Source organism: Panthera onca, chromosome F1, assembly GCF_046562875.1.
Source record: "Panthera onca isolate mPanOnc1 chromosome F1, mPanOnc1 haplotype 2, whole genome shotgun sequence".
Lineage (NCBI taxonomy): Eukaryota > Metazoa > Chordata > Mammalia > Carnivora > Felidae > Panthera > Panthera onca.
Window position 1 is genome coordinate 3,292,767 of NC_138355.1, and position 14,162 is coordinate 3,306,928.

A 14,162-nucleotide genomic window follows, 5' to 3' on the forward strand; every position below is an offset into this window, starting at 1 on the left:
AAACCCAGGTGGTAAGGATAGAAAAAGATAAATTTTGTCTCTTGTCTTTTTATTTCTTTGTATCTCTTGGTCAGATGGGGTGGGGGTGGGTGGGAATTCTCGGTAGCAAAGTGTGGATATGAATAAGAGTACAAAATTAAGAAAGCCCTTTTAGAAATTTTGGTAACTTCTGCTTTGTTTTTAATTCCAACAGAAATGAAGCAGAGTTTATAAAAATTACAATTACTTGTAATGATAAAGTAAACACAGAATATTTTCCTCCATTGAATTTATGACAAACTAAGTGTCAACTGATAAAATGAATGAAAAAACTTTTTATTGACTAAAGTAACAATTACCTTTAGTATCAAGTTCCATTAAAGGTTGAAGAAAAAAAGCAGCACAGAGGAAGTGACATGGAAGTATCAGAAAACATACATGGTGCTGCGGCTGCTGGATTAATTCCACAAAGACAGAATGGAAAAACTGATAACCATCAATTGCCTATTACAGAAAATAAAGATTCTGATAGGTAAGCCTATAGCAATATTTAAATAGTAGGTAATTGTTATTTTCCTATGCAACAAACTTTTCTAGTTTGAGCTAATGTTCATGATGAACAATTTTCGTATTTTTCGTGGAGATATTTCATCCTACGTGCTAATGAGAAAAATGTAAATACCAATGAGATACCGTTTTTTGCAGTCATAGTGATAAATATTTTATTAAAAAAAATAACCAAAGTTAGGAAATGTGAGGAAAATGACATTCTTAGACACTGTGGCTGGATGAAATTGGTAACCCCTTTCTGAAAGATGATTTCGCAGTGTATTTCAGAATTTCAAATATGTCGGGGCACCTGGGAGGCTCAGTTGGTTAAGCGTCCAACTTCGGCTCAGGTCATGATCTTGCACTTCATGAGCTTGAGCCTTGCGTCAGGCTCTGTGCTAACAGCTCAGAGCCTGGAACCTGCTTCATATTCTGTGTCTCCCTCTCTCTCTGCCCCTCCCCTGCTTGTGCTCTGTCTCTGTCACTGTCAAAAATAAATAATATAACATGAGAAAAATATGTCAGGTAGGTCATCCCTTTATTCCGATGGTTTCATTGCCAGGACTGGGTCCGTCTGAAATACGGAGGTTTTATCCCATGTTTTCTTCTAGGACTTTTATGATTTAAGATTTTATAAAGAAGTCTTTATTTGCGTTTGGGTTGACTTTTGTGAGTGGTGTAAGGTAGAGGCACAGTTTTCTTCTTTTGCATGTTAATATCCAGTTTTCTCAGCATCATGTATTGAAGAGATTACCTTTTCTCTTTTGAGTATTCTTGGGTCTCTTAAAGAGACTTTATGCATGGGTTTTTAGTTGACTTTATGCATGGGTTTATTTCTGGGTTCTTGATTCTGTTTCATTCATCTTTGTGTTTGTTTTTGTGCAACTTCATACGGTTTTTATTACCATAACTTTGTAATAGTTTGACACCAGCAAGTGTGATGCTTCCAGATTTGTTCTTCTTTCTTAGGATTGCTTTGGCTATTTGGGGTCTTTTTTGTTCCTTACACATTTGAGGAATGCTTTTCCTATTTCTGTGAAAAAGGCCATTGGAATTTTGACAAGGATTGCATTGACTCTGTGGGTGGTTTCAGGTAATGTGGATATTTAATGATACTAATTTTTCGAATCCATAAACAACGGGGTATCTTCCCATTTGTTTGTGTCCCTGCTGTTTCTTTTACCAATGTCTTGTAGTTTTTACTGTACCTATCTTTCAGAAAGTCCTTGATTAAATTTATTCCAAAGTATTTTGTTCTTTTTGGTGTTTTGGGGAAGGGGATTTTTTCCTTATATTTCTTTTTCAGCTGTTTCATTGTTATTTTTTTAGAAATGCAACGGATCTCTTGATGCTGATTTTGTAATTTTTTTAACTAAATATAATCTATTGTCAAATTGGTTTCCATACAACACCCAGTGCCCATCCCAACAGGTGCCCTTCTCAATGCCCATCACCCACTTTCCCCTCTCCCCCACCTCCTATCAACCCTTAGTTTATTCTCAGTGTTTATGAGTCTCTTATTGTTTGCCTCCCTCCCTCTCTGTAACTTATTTTCCCCCGTCCCCCCCCCCCCACCCATGGTCTCCTGTCAAGTTTCTCAGGATCCACATATAAGTGAAAACATATGGTATCTGTCTTTCTCTGCCTGACTTATTTTCACTTCGCATAATACCCTCCAGTTCCACCCACGTTGTTGCAAATGACCAGATTTCACTCTTTCTCATTGCCAAATAGTATTCTACTGTATATATAAACTACATCTTCTTTCTCCATTCGTCGGGTGATGGACATTTAGGCTCTTTCCATAATTTCGCGATTGTTGAAAGTGCTACTGTATACATTGGGGTACATGTGCCCCTATGCATCAGCACTCCTGTATCCCTTGGGTAAATTCCCAGCAGTGCTATTGCTGGGTCATAGGGTTGTTCTATTTTTAATTATTTGAGGAACCTCCACGCTGTTTTCCAGAGTGGCTGCACCAGTTTGCGTTCCCACCAACAGTGCAAGAGGGTTCCCGTTTCTCCATATCCTCGCCAGCATCTGTAGTCTCCTGATTTGTTCATTTTAGCCACTCTTACCAGCATGAGGTGGTATCTCAGTGTGGTTTTGATTTGTATTTCCCTGATGAGGAGTGACGTTGAGCATCTTTCCACGTGTCTGTTGTCCATTTGGATGTCTTCTTTGGAAAAGTGTCTATTCATGTCTTCTGCCCATTTCTTCCCTGGATTATTTGTTTTGTGGGTGTGGATTTTGGTGAGTTCTTTACAGGTTCTGGATATTAGCCCTTCCTTTATCCGATATGTCATTTGCAAATATCTTCTCCCATTCTGTCGGTTGCCTTTTGGTTTTGTTGATTGATTCCTTTGCAGTGCAGAAGATTTTATCTTGATGAAGTCCCAATAGTTCACTTTTGCTTTTAATTCCCTTGCCTTTGGAGATGTGTCAAGTAAGAAATTGCTGTGGCGGAGGTCAAAGAGGTTTTTTTTCCTGGTTTCTCCTGTAGGGTTTTGATGGTTTCCTGGGTCACATTCAGGTCCTTCATCCATTTTGAGTTTATTTGTGTGTATGGTGTAAGAAAAGTCGTCTAGTTTCATTCTTCTGCATGTTGCTGTTCAGTTCTCCCAGAAGAAAGAGACTGTCTTTTTTTTCCATGGGATACTCTTTCCTGCTTTGTCAATGTTTAGTTGGCCATACATTTGTGGGTTCACCTCTGGGGTTTCTATTCTATTCCATTGGTCTGTGTGTCTGTTTTTGTGCCAATACCATACTGTCTTGATGATCACAGCTTTGTAGCAGAGGCTAAAGAGACAGAGTGTGAACAGGGGAGGGGCAGAGAGAAAGAGAGAGAGAGAGAGAGAGAGAGAGAGAGAGAGAGAATGAATCCAAAGCAGGCTCCAGGCTCTGAACTGTCAGCACAGAGCCCAATAGGGGGCTTGAACCACAAACCACGAGATCATGAGCTTGGCCGAAGTCAGAAGCTTAACTGACTGAGACACCCAGGCACCCCTGCATCTTTATGTTGATTTTGTATGCTTCATCCTTGGAACAGCTTTTTGGTGGTATCTTCAGGATTTTCTATATATAATAACATATCATCTGCAAACAAAGGCAGTTTTATTTCTTCTTTTTTGATTTGGATGCCTTTTATTTCCTTTTCTTGCCTGACTACTTTGACTAGGACTTCCTCTATCCTGTTGAATAGGAGTGGTCAAGTGGGAAACTTTGCCTTGTTCTTGAACTTAGAGTAAAAGCTTTCCGTTTTTTACCACTGCATATGATGTTGGCTCTGGGCTTATCATATTGGACTTCATTATGTCCAGGTGTGATAATTCAGTACGCACTTTGTTGAGAGTTTTTATCCTGAAAAGATGAATTATGTCAAATGCTTTTTCCTCACATGCTGGGATGATGATATAATTATTTTTTATCCTGTTAATGCAGTATATCAAATGTATTTATTCAATTTGATTTCTGAAGGATAATTTTGCTGAGTAAAGTATTCTTGATTGGTAGTCTTTTTTCTCTTAGCACTTTGGATATGTAATCCCACTGCCTCCTGGCATGTAAGGTTTCTGCTGAGAAGTTGTGAATAGCCTTATGAGGGTTCACTTGTAGTCACATAGTCTTTCCTCACACTTTTTCATTATTTTTACTTTGTTCTCTGCTGACTGGATAATTTGATAGTTCCTGTCTTTCAATTCACATTTTTTTTTGGTTGATCCATTTCCTGTCAGTGATCACTCTTGCTTTTTTCATCTCCTTCATTATACTCTTCAGCTCCAGGATTTTTGTTTAGTTAGTTTTTACTATTTCCAGCTCTTTGTGAAGCTTCTCATTTTATTCATAGAGTGTTTTTCTGATTTTACTGAATTGGCTTTTTGTGTTTTTCTTGTAACTCACTGAGTTTCCTTAAAACTGCTATTTTTGAATTCTCTTTTGAATAAATTACAGATCTCCATGTGTTTCTGATTGATTATGGAAGATTATTGTGATCCTTTGATGGTATCATATTTCCTTGATATTTTATATTCTTTGTAGTTTTGCATTGCTGTCTTTGCATTTGAAGTAGCAGTCACCTCCTCCAGTCTTTAATGACTACCTCTTCAGTGTGTCCAAACCTGATTTTTTTGCTCCAGTGGGATGCTGGAAATTCTCTGCAGGAGACCTGGTTTTCCAAAAAGCCTCTCTCATCCACGGTGATTTTCTTAGAGAGTGTTTTCTAGGGAGGGACTCCCAGATGTGGCTGAGAGGGAGGGGCTGGAGGCACTTTATGGGCTATTGCTAGGTCCACAGATTAGACTGTAGTACGTATGCCTGTTACCTGATGCACGGGTAGGCAAGACTTTTCCTCGGTCCCTTGGAAAATGGTGCTAGGTTCCCACAGCTCCTGCAAAGGCAGTTTTGCCCGTGGGTGGATAAGATGCCAGTTTGTTGTAGGTGGGGAGACGCAACAACGTACATCTTGTTCAGCTATGATACTGATATCGCTCTGACATATGGGCATTTTAAAAGTAGTTTTCCCCTAAGATATTTCCTTGATTTCTTCTTTCATGTTATATGGACCTCATGCTACTTTAAAACTTTGTTGAAATTAAGCATTCTTATATTTCAAAGCAAAGCCAAAAATAGAGCACACATCTAGTTATTACTCCCATATCTAAGAGTCACTGCCTTTAGGCAATGAACTCTAACTTTTTAGTGTAACCTTCAAGGTTCTTCAGAGTTTCTTTCCTGACTGATCTCTTACTACTTGCTTCCATGTATTTTATGCTTTTTTCCAAGTTCCTAAAAGCTTATACTTTTTCCTTTCAAGGCACCTAGATGCCATCTGTGTAATCTTTGTGCTCACATTCTAATCTCTAAGAAAATGGTTTTCTCCCGTTTCTTTCCCTGGTGACCTCTGCTGTTTATTTTCCCTCTTCAGTAAAGCCTTTCTTGTCCTCACAGCTTTTCACATGTCCATTCTTACAAATCACATTGTATTCTAATTGTATATTTATCTGTGTTTGAAGCAACAGATGAGTATTTCCTTTTGTATGGTTGGTACTTCAGCATTGTTCTCTGAATTAATCAAATTAAGTCAGATGGGTAAAATTCAGAACTTGATGAAGATTGTCTTTTTATTCTTTATCAGTAAAATTGTTAGAAAACATTGGCTTTTTTATGGCTTTTTAATGGCTTTTTTTTTAAGGAGGGAACCTGGTTTACATATGAAGAAGATAAAGAAAGGTGAAAATGAAAAAGGGACATGAAAATGAAAATGAAATGAAATGAAAATGAAAATGAAAATGAAAATGAAAAAGGATCTGTGATCACATCAGTGTTGCAGAAGGCAGATTCCCTAACTGGTGGTCCACTACAAAAGAATGATGGCAGCCATTTCAGTGAAAAGGATCAGCATGAAAGCAGGTAAAATCTATAAATTCTTTATGTGCCTGTGAAGGAATTTTAGCAGTGATTACCTTTTGTGGAAATAAAATGCTGTACTGTAGGTAGGTCCAAGCTAAAGCAAGAAATACTCAACATATCAAACACACTGCTTGAAAAGTTATGATGAGGGTAAGTGACTTTGTCAAGGAGCAGTTTCAGTAGTCACCATGGAAGCATGGAAGATGAGTAAGTGTAAAAAACTCCTTAGAGCATTTTAATTGGGAAAGGTAATAGAGAAATGGATGATAACTGAAAAAGAATGTGAATTGCAAAGGCATTTTCTTTCTCTTTTTATTTTAAGATGGGAGCTTTTAGAGTGTGTATTCTGTTGGAAATGATCAATAGAGATAGACATGGTTAGTTAATTTAATTTTGTTTGCGTTTCCAAACATTAGGAAGTTTGTTGATTGTATTACATTCTCTTTTAAAGATTATAGTAATTGTCTTTAGTACTCTTATTCATGTAATTTTGTGGAAGAAGGTGGTTTATTCTGAATTGGTTCCACAATGGGGTATTCTCATAGAATTGAATGTGCAGATTTAAAAATATATATGTATGTATGCAAGTATATATACATATATACATATACATATACATATATATGGCTGTATAAGTTCTATATGTATATATAAGTATATGTGTATGAGTTCTGTATGTATATATGTGTATGTATACATACACACACACACACTTATCATAAACGTATGCAAACACTGAGGCCATTCTGAATAAAGCTAATCCTTCCTTGATGATTTTAGATATCCAGTGCCTTTGATAGTATCACAAATAGCTATGATTTTGTTAGGGACTTTAAAGTATCTGGTTCTATTAAGTTAATATTTATTTAGATTCTGGGGAAAGGGGAAGATTTTGTTTATTTACAATTGGAAAAGAAACTAGTAATCCATAACAGATTATTCCTTTTGGACTAGAGAGCTCTAAATTACAAAAACCATGCTTCCTGTACCAACAGTGCCATTGACACAGATTGTATGCTCAATAAGTATGTGTTGAATGTGGGAATAGACAGTTGAATGAATGAATGAATGAATGAATGAATGAATGAATGCCTGTTGAGGAACTTCTCTAGAAGAAGCAAATCTTTAGTTTATTGAAGGTAGATTTCCCATCTTGCCAAGTATAAAGTCTCTTTAAAAATGTGTAAGATTCAGAAATTGTTATGTATCACTATAGCTAGAAATCGAATCATAATATAAATTCATTTGCTGTCATATTAGTTAGAAACACTGGAGTATTACTGTAACCACATAGTATAAAACACATGCTTTGAAGGCACATTCCTGGGTTTGAATTCAGGTTCTGTTCTTGGCCAGCGATTAGGGCTTCTTGGGCAAGTCACTTCGACTTTCTGTGCCTCATTTTCTTCCTGTGTAAAATACCTAATATACTAACCTACTTCATAGGATTTTTGTGGGGCTTCAAATACCTTGAAGACATGTAAAGTGCTCATAGTAATGCCTAGAGAGTAGTTGCATAGTGAGGCTCCAACACGTTAATATCATGATTGTTAAAAAGGGGTTCTTTCATATAGGGACTTAACTTGCACTTTCCAAGTAGGTTTTAGTGCCAGTAAAAGCTTATTTTTAGTAAAATGACAACAACACAAACAATGGTATCATTCCTATCAAATAATGCTAGTAGCATTAGGATTTTCCTTTGCTTTTGTTGGTTTTTATCTAACTTTAGTACTTTGTTGTGCTCGCTTCAGCAGCACATATACTGTAACTGGATACACCTAATCCTTTGTTAATATTAGCAATAGTGTATTTTCTATGTTGTTTAATGTTACTCCGTTGTTTAATACCTTTGTAGAAAATTAGTTTCAAATGCAGAGATTTTATATCAGAAACAATAGGTTTAGATAGGCTTTGTATTTTAAATATTTAATATTTGCCTGAAAAGAATTGTTGGGTTTTTTCAGACCTGCGAAGAAAATTTCTAAGAAAAAGAACAAGGTAAGCAAAATAGACATTGTAATTTTATTTTATTTATTATTTATTTTATTTTTATTTTATTATATTATTTTGATACATATTTGTTAGGAATATTGTTCAGTGGCAAAAAAATACTTTATGAAAGATGTAGTGAAAAAATAGAAAATCTTCCTTTGTTGTAGAGACATTTGCTGTGAAAAAGTTACTTAGAAATACTAGCTGTGGATAACAGTGTCTTTTTGATAAAAATCCGTTTTTTTAAAAAGTCTCTGTGGTTTCACTTTTTAAATGTTTATTCACTTATTTTTAAAATGTATTTTGAGAGAGAGCACTCACAAGTGGGGCAGGGGCCGAAGGAGATGGGGAGAGAGAATCCCAAGCAGGCTCCATGCTGTCCTTGTGGAGGTCACCGTGGGACTCAAACTCAGGAACTCTGAGGTCATGACCTGAGCCAAAATGGAGTCGGATGCTCAACCGACTGAGCCACTCAGATGCCCCTGTTTTTGCTTTTATAAAAAGATGGCTATTTATCACTTCTCTACACCTAGTATATTTTATAAATATTTGGGGGACATTTTGAAATGGTATTATTCATTGGTAGGTCAAAAAGCAAATTACTTCTATGGATGACCTTGTCGGCTTCATTCAGTCATCTGAAACAGCTTCAGAGCATTGTGAGTTGTCTTACTCTAAGAATTTCATGTTGCTGATTGAACAACTTGGCATGGATTGTAAAGGTAGGAAGCCTTTTTACGTATATTGCTGTAGTAATATGTGCACACCTTGCCTACTACTGCACCATAGAGCACTGCTGTATTATAGAGCTGCTCATCTCAGAAATATGTTTTATATTAAAATAAAAGGAGAACTATTGTATCCTCTCAGCCAGAGAGTCGTCATTTCTACTGTACCTTTCTTAGTGGGAATGGCACATCTAATGTGTTTAACTCTGCTTCTCTTCTGTGCCTTCACCCAGGTCAGGTCATTATTTTTCTGCTAGATGACTGAAATAACCTCAGGACTGTTTTCCCTGCCATTCTACCTCCCAGGACCTTGGTCTACACTGCAACCATAATTAGTATATGTTTTAAAAAGTGTCTTTCATCATGGTACCCCCTTGCTTAAAGCTTAGCTATTAGTTCTCATTGCTATTAGGTTAAAGGCCACAGTCCTCTGGCTTCATCTTGTATGGTTTTACATCCTTCTTTCCGTCTGTGTCTTATCCACTGTGTTAAACGTTTCTTCCTGTGAAAGAGCTTTTCGTTTCCAACAGCTTTAGTTAGGTAAACTGCACATATATGAAGTGTGTCATTTGATAGTTTTGACATATGTTTACACGTATGAAATGATAACCATAATCCAGACAGTTAACATATTCGTCACCCTTAAAAACTCATGTCCCTTTAGAGTCCCTTATTATGAAGCTGCCAAATTGTTTTCTAAAGGAGTTGTACGGTTTTCCATTCCCACCAGCAGTCTGTGAGAGCACCAATTCCTGCATACATATTCATGAACACTTAGTTTTGTCAGCTTTTTAAATCCTAGCCATTCGGATGGATATTTAGTATACATCTCATTATGGTTTCAATATACATTTCCCTAATAATGGATGATGGTGAGCATATTTTCATGTGCTTGTTTGCCATCTGTGTATCTTCTTTGAATTGTCCAAATCTTTGGTTGTTTTAAAAATTTGTTCGTTTGTTTTCTTACTTGTCGCGTTTTCAGAATTCTTTGTATATTCTAGGTACAGTTCCTTCTTATTTTGTTTTCTTTTTGTTTTTTTTTTTTGTGGTTGTTGTTGTTGTTGTTGTTTCCACTGAGGCATTTTATTTGCATATATGTATTACATCCCTAGAAAAAGAATCCCAGGATTTCCCCTTCTGTGCATTTTCATCTGGCTTCTTCACGTCCATGACTGTAGCTGAGGTGCTCAGTGTAATGAAACCAAACTGAGCAGATTATTCTGCCATTTTTCTAGATCTTTGCATTGTCCATTAATTCTGGGGCCAGTCACTCCATGCTTGCTTAACCTGCCTGTGAGGTTCACAACAATTTTCCCAAGTCTGTGATCATCAATGATTTTCAATTCACCAGTGTAACCATGTTTCATCATCACAGTTAGAAAGTGGACAATGTCTTTGGAGCATGGCCTAGTAAGGACCTGGCGTTTGCTTCTCTTTTCAGTATTGTTATGCTTTGGGGAGCATCTGCCACAACTCAAAATACTTTGAGGAATCTAACCTTCTTAACATTCTGTTTCTCCTTTCTTCCTTTAATCCTAAATGTCTAAATCTTCTCCTTACCTGCGAATGGTCTCTGGCTCATTCCTAACTCCTTGTCATGCAACCAAAACATACGTTTGTAAAGCATAGCGGTGGAGAGTAACAAATATTCAGACTAAAATGCGCAACCAGAGGAAAATCGAGAACATATTGTCCAATACCACCATGGGACAAGTGGTTCTCCTAGGGGTCGTTCTCAGCGTGGGTGTAGTGGACTTGATCTGCACCAAGCTTCAGGGCCAGGTGGAAACTGCCGGTAAACGCAATAGGAAGGATTTCTGGCTGCCATCAGCCCAGAATAGGATGTGGGGAGAGGGGAAGGATGGGGACATCCCAGGAAAGAGACTGCTGGCATATGAAGTCTCCGGCAGGACTAGGGTGAAAGGAGCCTGAGTAACTGAGGCTTAAGTGAGAGAAACGGTCGCAAGAAGCTGGGAAGCGAAGTCGGAAGAAGGGTGATGATATAGGTAGTGAGAAAAAGATGGGGAGCTAGAGCACAAAACCCATGGCAGGGTCGGAGAGGAAGGGAGGGGAGACAGGTGCACAGGCATTGGGCTCTCCCTTCCAGAAGGGCCATGCCTCTGCCACCGCCGCCGCCTCCCGCTCCAGCAGAGCCTGGGGCCCGGCCCATGCCCACCTCAGTCTAGGGGGGTCGCCTCCTACAGCTACTCCCCCACCTTCAATTCCTGGCAGGTGGCGGACCCCACCCCCACCCACCCAAGTGCCTGCTGTGCACGTGTGAACAAAGCACCTGCTCTCCAGCCACTGCCAGGGTGGGGCGGGGCGGGGCGGGGTGCTTGGGAAGCTGAGGGAGGAGCCACCAAGGCAGCAAGGAGCACCGCACTTCCCTCTTCTTTTTTAATGTATACATTCAGTGCTATCAGTCTTCATGTGAGTGCTACTGAAGCAGGGCTCTACAAATTCTACTATGTTTTCGTTTTCATTCAGTTCAGAATCCTTTCTAATTTTTTTTTATTTTTTCATTACTTCTTTGACTCAGGGGATATTTCGATGTGTTCTGTAGTTCACAAATAGTTGAGTATTTTCCAGAGATATTTTTGTGCTTGATTTCTGATTTGATTGCTTTGTGGTCAGGGAACACACTATTATGACTTCAGGCCTCTTGACTTCTTCCTTTTATTAAGATTTATTTTTGACCCAGAACGTAGTCTTTTTTGGTAAGTGTTCCATAGATCCTTGAGAAGAATAGTGGCGGCCAAGTCTACTATGCCCTTGCTGATGTTGAGCCTATTGAAATATCAGACTATAATTGTGAATTTGCCTATTTCTCTTTTCAGTTCTATCAATTTTTGCTTCATGTACTTTGAAGCTATTAACAGATACATGAACATTTAAGATTGCTCTTAATTGACCCTTTTATGATTATACAATGACCTGTTGTTTATTGCTGGTAATAATTTTTTGCTTGAAACTGTTTTGTCTGGTATTCATAGAGCCACTCTAGCTCAGCCTTCTTTGGTCAAGTGTTAGTGTGGTATACCATATTTCTGTCTTTCGAACAAATTTCTGTCTTGACATTTAAAGTGCATTTTGTATAGGTGGCATATAGTTGAGTCTTCCTTTTTTATCCGTTCGATAGTCTGCGTTTTAGTTGAGGCTTTTAGACCGTTTTCATTTACTGTGATTTTTGAGATAGTTGATTTGAATCTGTCATCACGCTGTTTGACTTGCTTTTGTCCTAACTGCTCCTTGTTCCCGTTCTCTTCTTTTTCCGCTTTCTTTTAATCGAGTAATTTTTATGATTCAGTTTTATTTATTTATTTATTTATTTATTCATGTATTCATTTATTCACTTATTTATTTAGGCTTCCTAGCTAGAACTTTTCAGTTTTGCTGCTTTGGTGGTTGGTTTAGGGTTTATAGTCTATGGCTTCAGCATCACAGTCTGCCTTCCAGTAATGTTATACCACATCGTATATAGTTTAGGAAAATTACAAAAGTTGACTTCCATTTCTTCTTTCCTAGACAGATCCTTCCTGGGTTGGTGGGATTATAGTTTTCATGAAGTTTAGGAAGATTTGGGCCATTTTTTTTCCTGTCCCTTTCCCCTGCCTCTTTGGGCAAGTGTGTATTTCCCACTTGAAGTTTTCTCCCAGGTTTCCAATGTTAAACTTCAGTCTTTTGTTTTGTGATGTCTAATATGTGTTTATTCCTACCCAGCGTATTGTTCATGGCTAACATAATTTACATCTCTGTAAGTGCTATTTGGTTTTGAAAACAATAGCTTCTATGCCTCTAGTTATCTTTTCATGCTTTGTTTGGAGATATAGTTAAGTTACTTACAAACAGTTGGATCCTTTAGTCTTGCTCTTATGAATTATTGGGTGAATCCAGAGTGGTGATCAGCCTAACGCAAATTATGAGTTTTTCTATCTTAGCTAATGTGAATAGATACTGTCCCTCGTGCTGTGGGAGCACCAGGCAGTGTTTCCTCTACTCTTCTCAGATTTTTTTCCCTTGATGACTTCCTTCCATGTATGCACTGGTTGTTACTCTGCTGAATAGCCAAAGGGGACCCTGTGCAGATGCTCAGGGTTCTTTCTGTGTTCTGCTTTCTCCTCTCCTGGGTGCTGACCTGTCATTTCTATCTGCCTTGACTTCACCAGACCCTCAGTTTTGCCACCTCGACTCAAGGAGTCTGGTGAAATCTATTTAAATAATTTATGTCTCCTGTGTCGTAGCCTGAAAACTCTCTCAAGGCAGTGAGCTTGGGCATATATGTTAGGCTAACGTGTTTTGTTTTCAGGGATCATTGTCCTTCATTGTCTGAAGTTCTGCGTCTTGAAAATCATGTTAAAATTGTATTTTGTCTGTTTTGTTTTTGCTTGCTTCAGGTAGGAAGATCAATCAGTACGTGTTACCCCACCTTGGCCAGAAGCAGATTACAGTGGAACTTCGGCACATGCTCTAGACTGTCGAGAGTGCTTGTCTTCCTCCTTTGCTTAATTGTCTCCTGCTCATCCTTCATTCCTCAGTATAGTTATCTCTTCCTCAGGGACATCTATCTTCCTTGGGCCCAATCTAGATCAAGTTATGATCACAGAACTCTGTCTTCTAATAGGAACTATCTGAATTTAGAATTACCGTTTGAGTTGTCTTTCTCCTTCACTAGACTTTAGGCTAATCGAGAGCCAAGGGTCTTCTCTATTGTATCTATAGAGCTGAGTATAACATCTTCCATTGAAGGTATATATATTCACACATTTATTCAATGTGTGAATGAGTGAATTGAAGATGCACAGGCCTGTATATGCAAAAAGTCCTCATATATTTTATTTCTGTTTCTTCTCTGATGCAGATTCTGCTGGCTTCTTGAAAATCCAAGATATACTTGTTTCCTATGAGAAATTACGGAAACTTAACAAAACCACTGTAAACTTCTTACGGGAAAAATGACAAAAATGGAAAAAATGGTTAGTGCACTACAAAACGAGCTACGAGAAGCCAAAGACATGATATCACGGTTAGAGCATCAAAAAGTGGAATGGGAACGTGAATTCTGCTGTTTGAGGTATAGCATCTTGGCTTGAAGGAAATATCTCAGCTCTTTCCTTTTATACTACAGATGTGTAGGGGCAGTTTTGCAATTGCTGACTTACCTTATGGGATTTTCCCGGAAAGAATACTTGTTTAGTGTTGTGAGGTGTGCGATTCTTGGAAATAACACAGCAAGTTCTTAACAGTGAATACTTATAATAATTTAATGTGTATTCCAAATCACAATTTTAACGGCCATATAAAAGTCCACCATAGTCCAAGAAACATCATTATTGAAGAGATTGAATTCTGCTTGTTTTTCATCTTTCTGTATTTTAATTAATGCTGTCAGGAATGTCTTTTATATAAATCTGTTTCTACATGTCTGGTTACTTACTTGGAATCAATTCTTCAATATAATATAATCTGGTTAAAGTATAAAAATTTTACAAAAGGTCTTTAATC

At 37.8% G+C, this 14,162-nt stretch overlaps 1 protein-coding gene across 2 annotated transcripts in view; it reads left to right on the forward strand.

The window, feature by feature from the left end:
- LOC145713332 (ankyrin repeat domain-containing protein 26-like) overlaps positions 1 to 14,162 on the forward strand; it is a 101,706-nt gene that overhangs the window by 79,217 nt on the left and 8,327 nt on the right. The window contains exons 1-3 of one of the 2 annotated variants that reach the window (XM_081791820.1): positions 5,839 to 5,937; positions 8,516 to 8,651; positions 13,519 to 13,731. The exons of the other annotated variant lie outside the window; for it this stretch is intronic. Coding sequence (XP_081647946.1) covers positions 13,613 to 13,731 — 119 coding nt within the window. The 5' untranslated portion in view covers positions 5,839 to 5,937; positions 8,516 to 8,651; positions 13,519 to 13,612. Of the gene's footprint in view, positions 1 to 5,838; positions 5,938 to 8,515; positions 8,652 to 13,518; positions 13,732 to 14,162 lie in introns of those variants that run through there. 2 annotated transcript variants of the gene reach the window in all.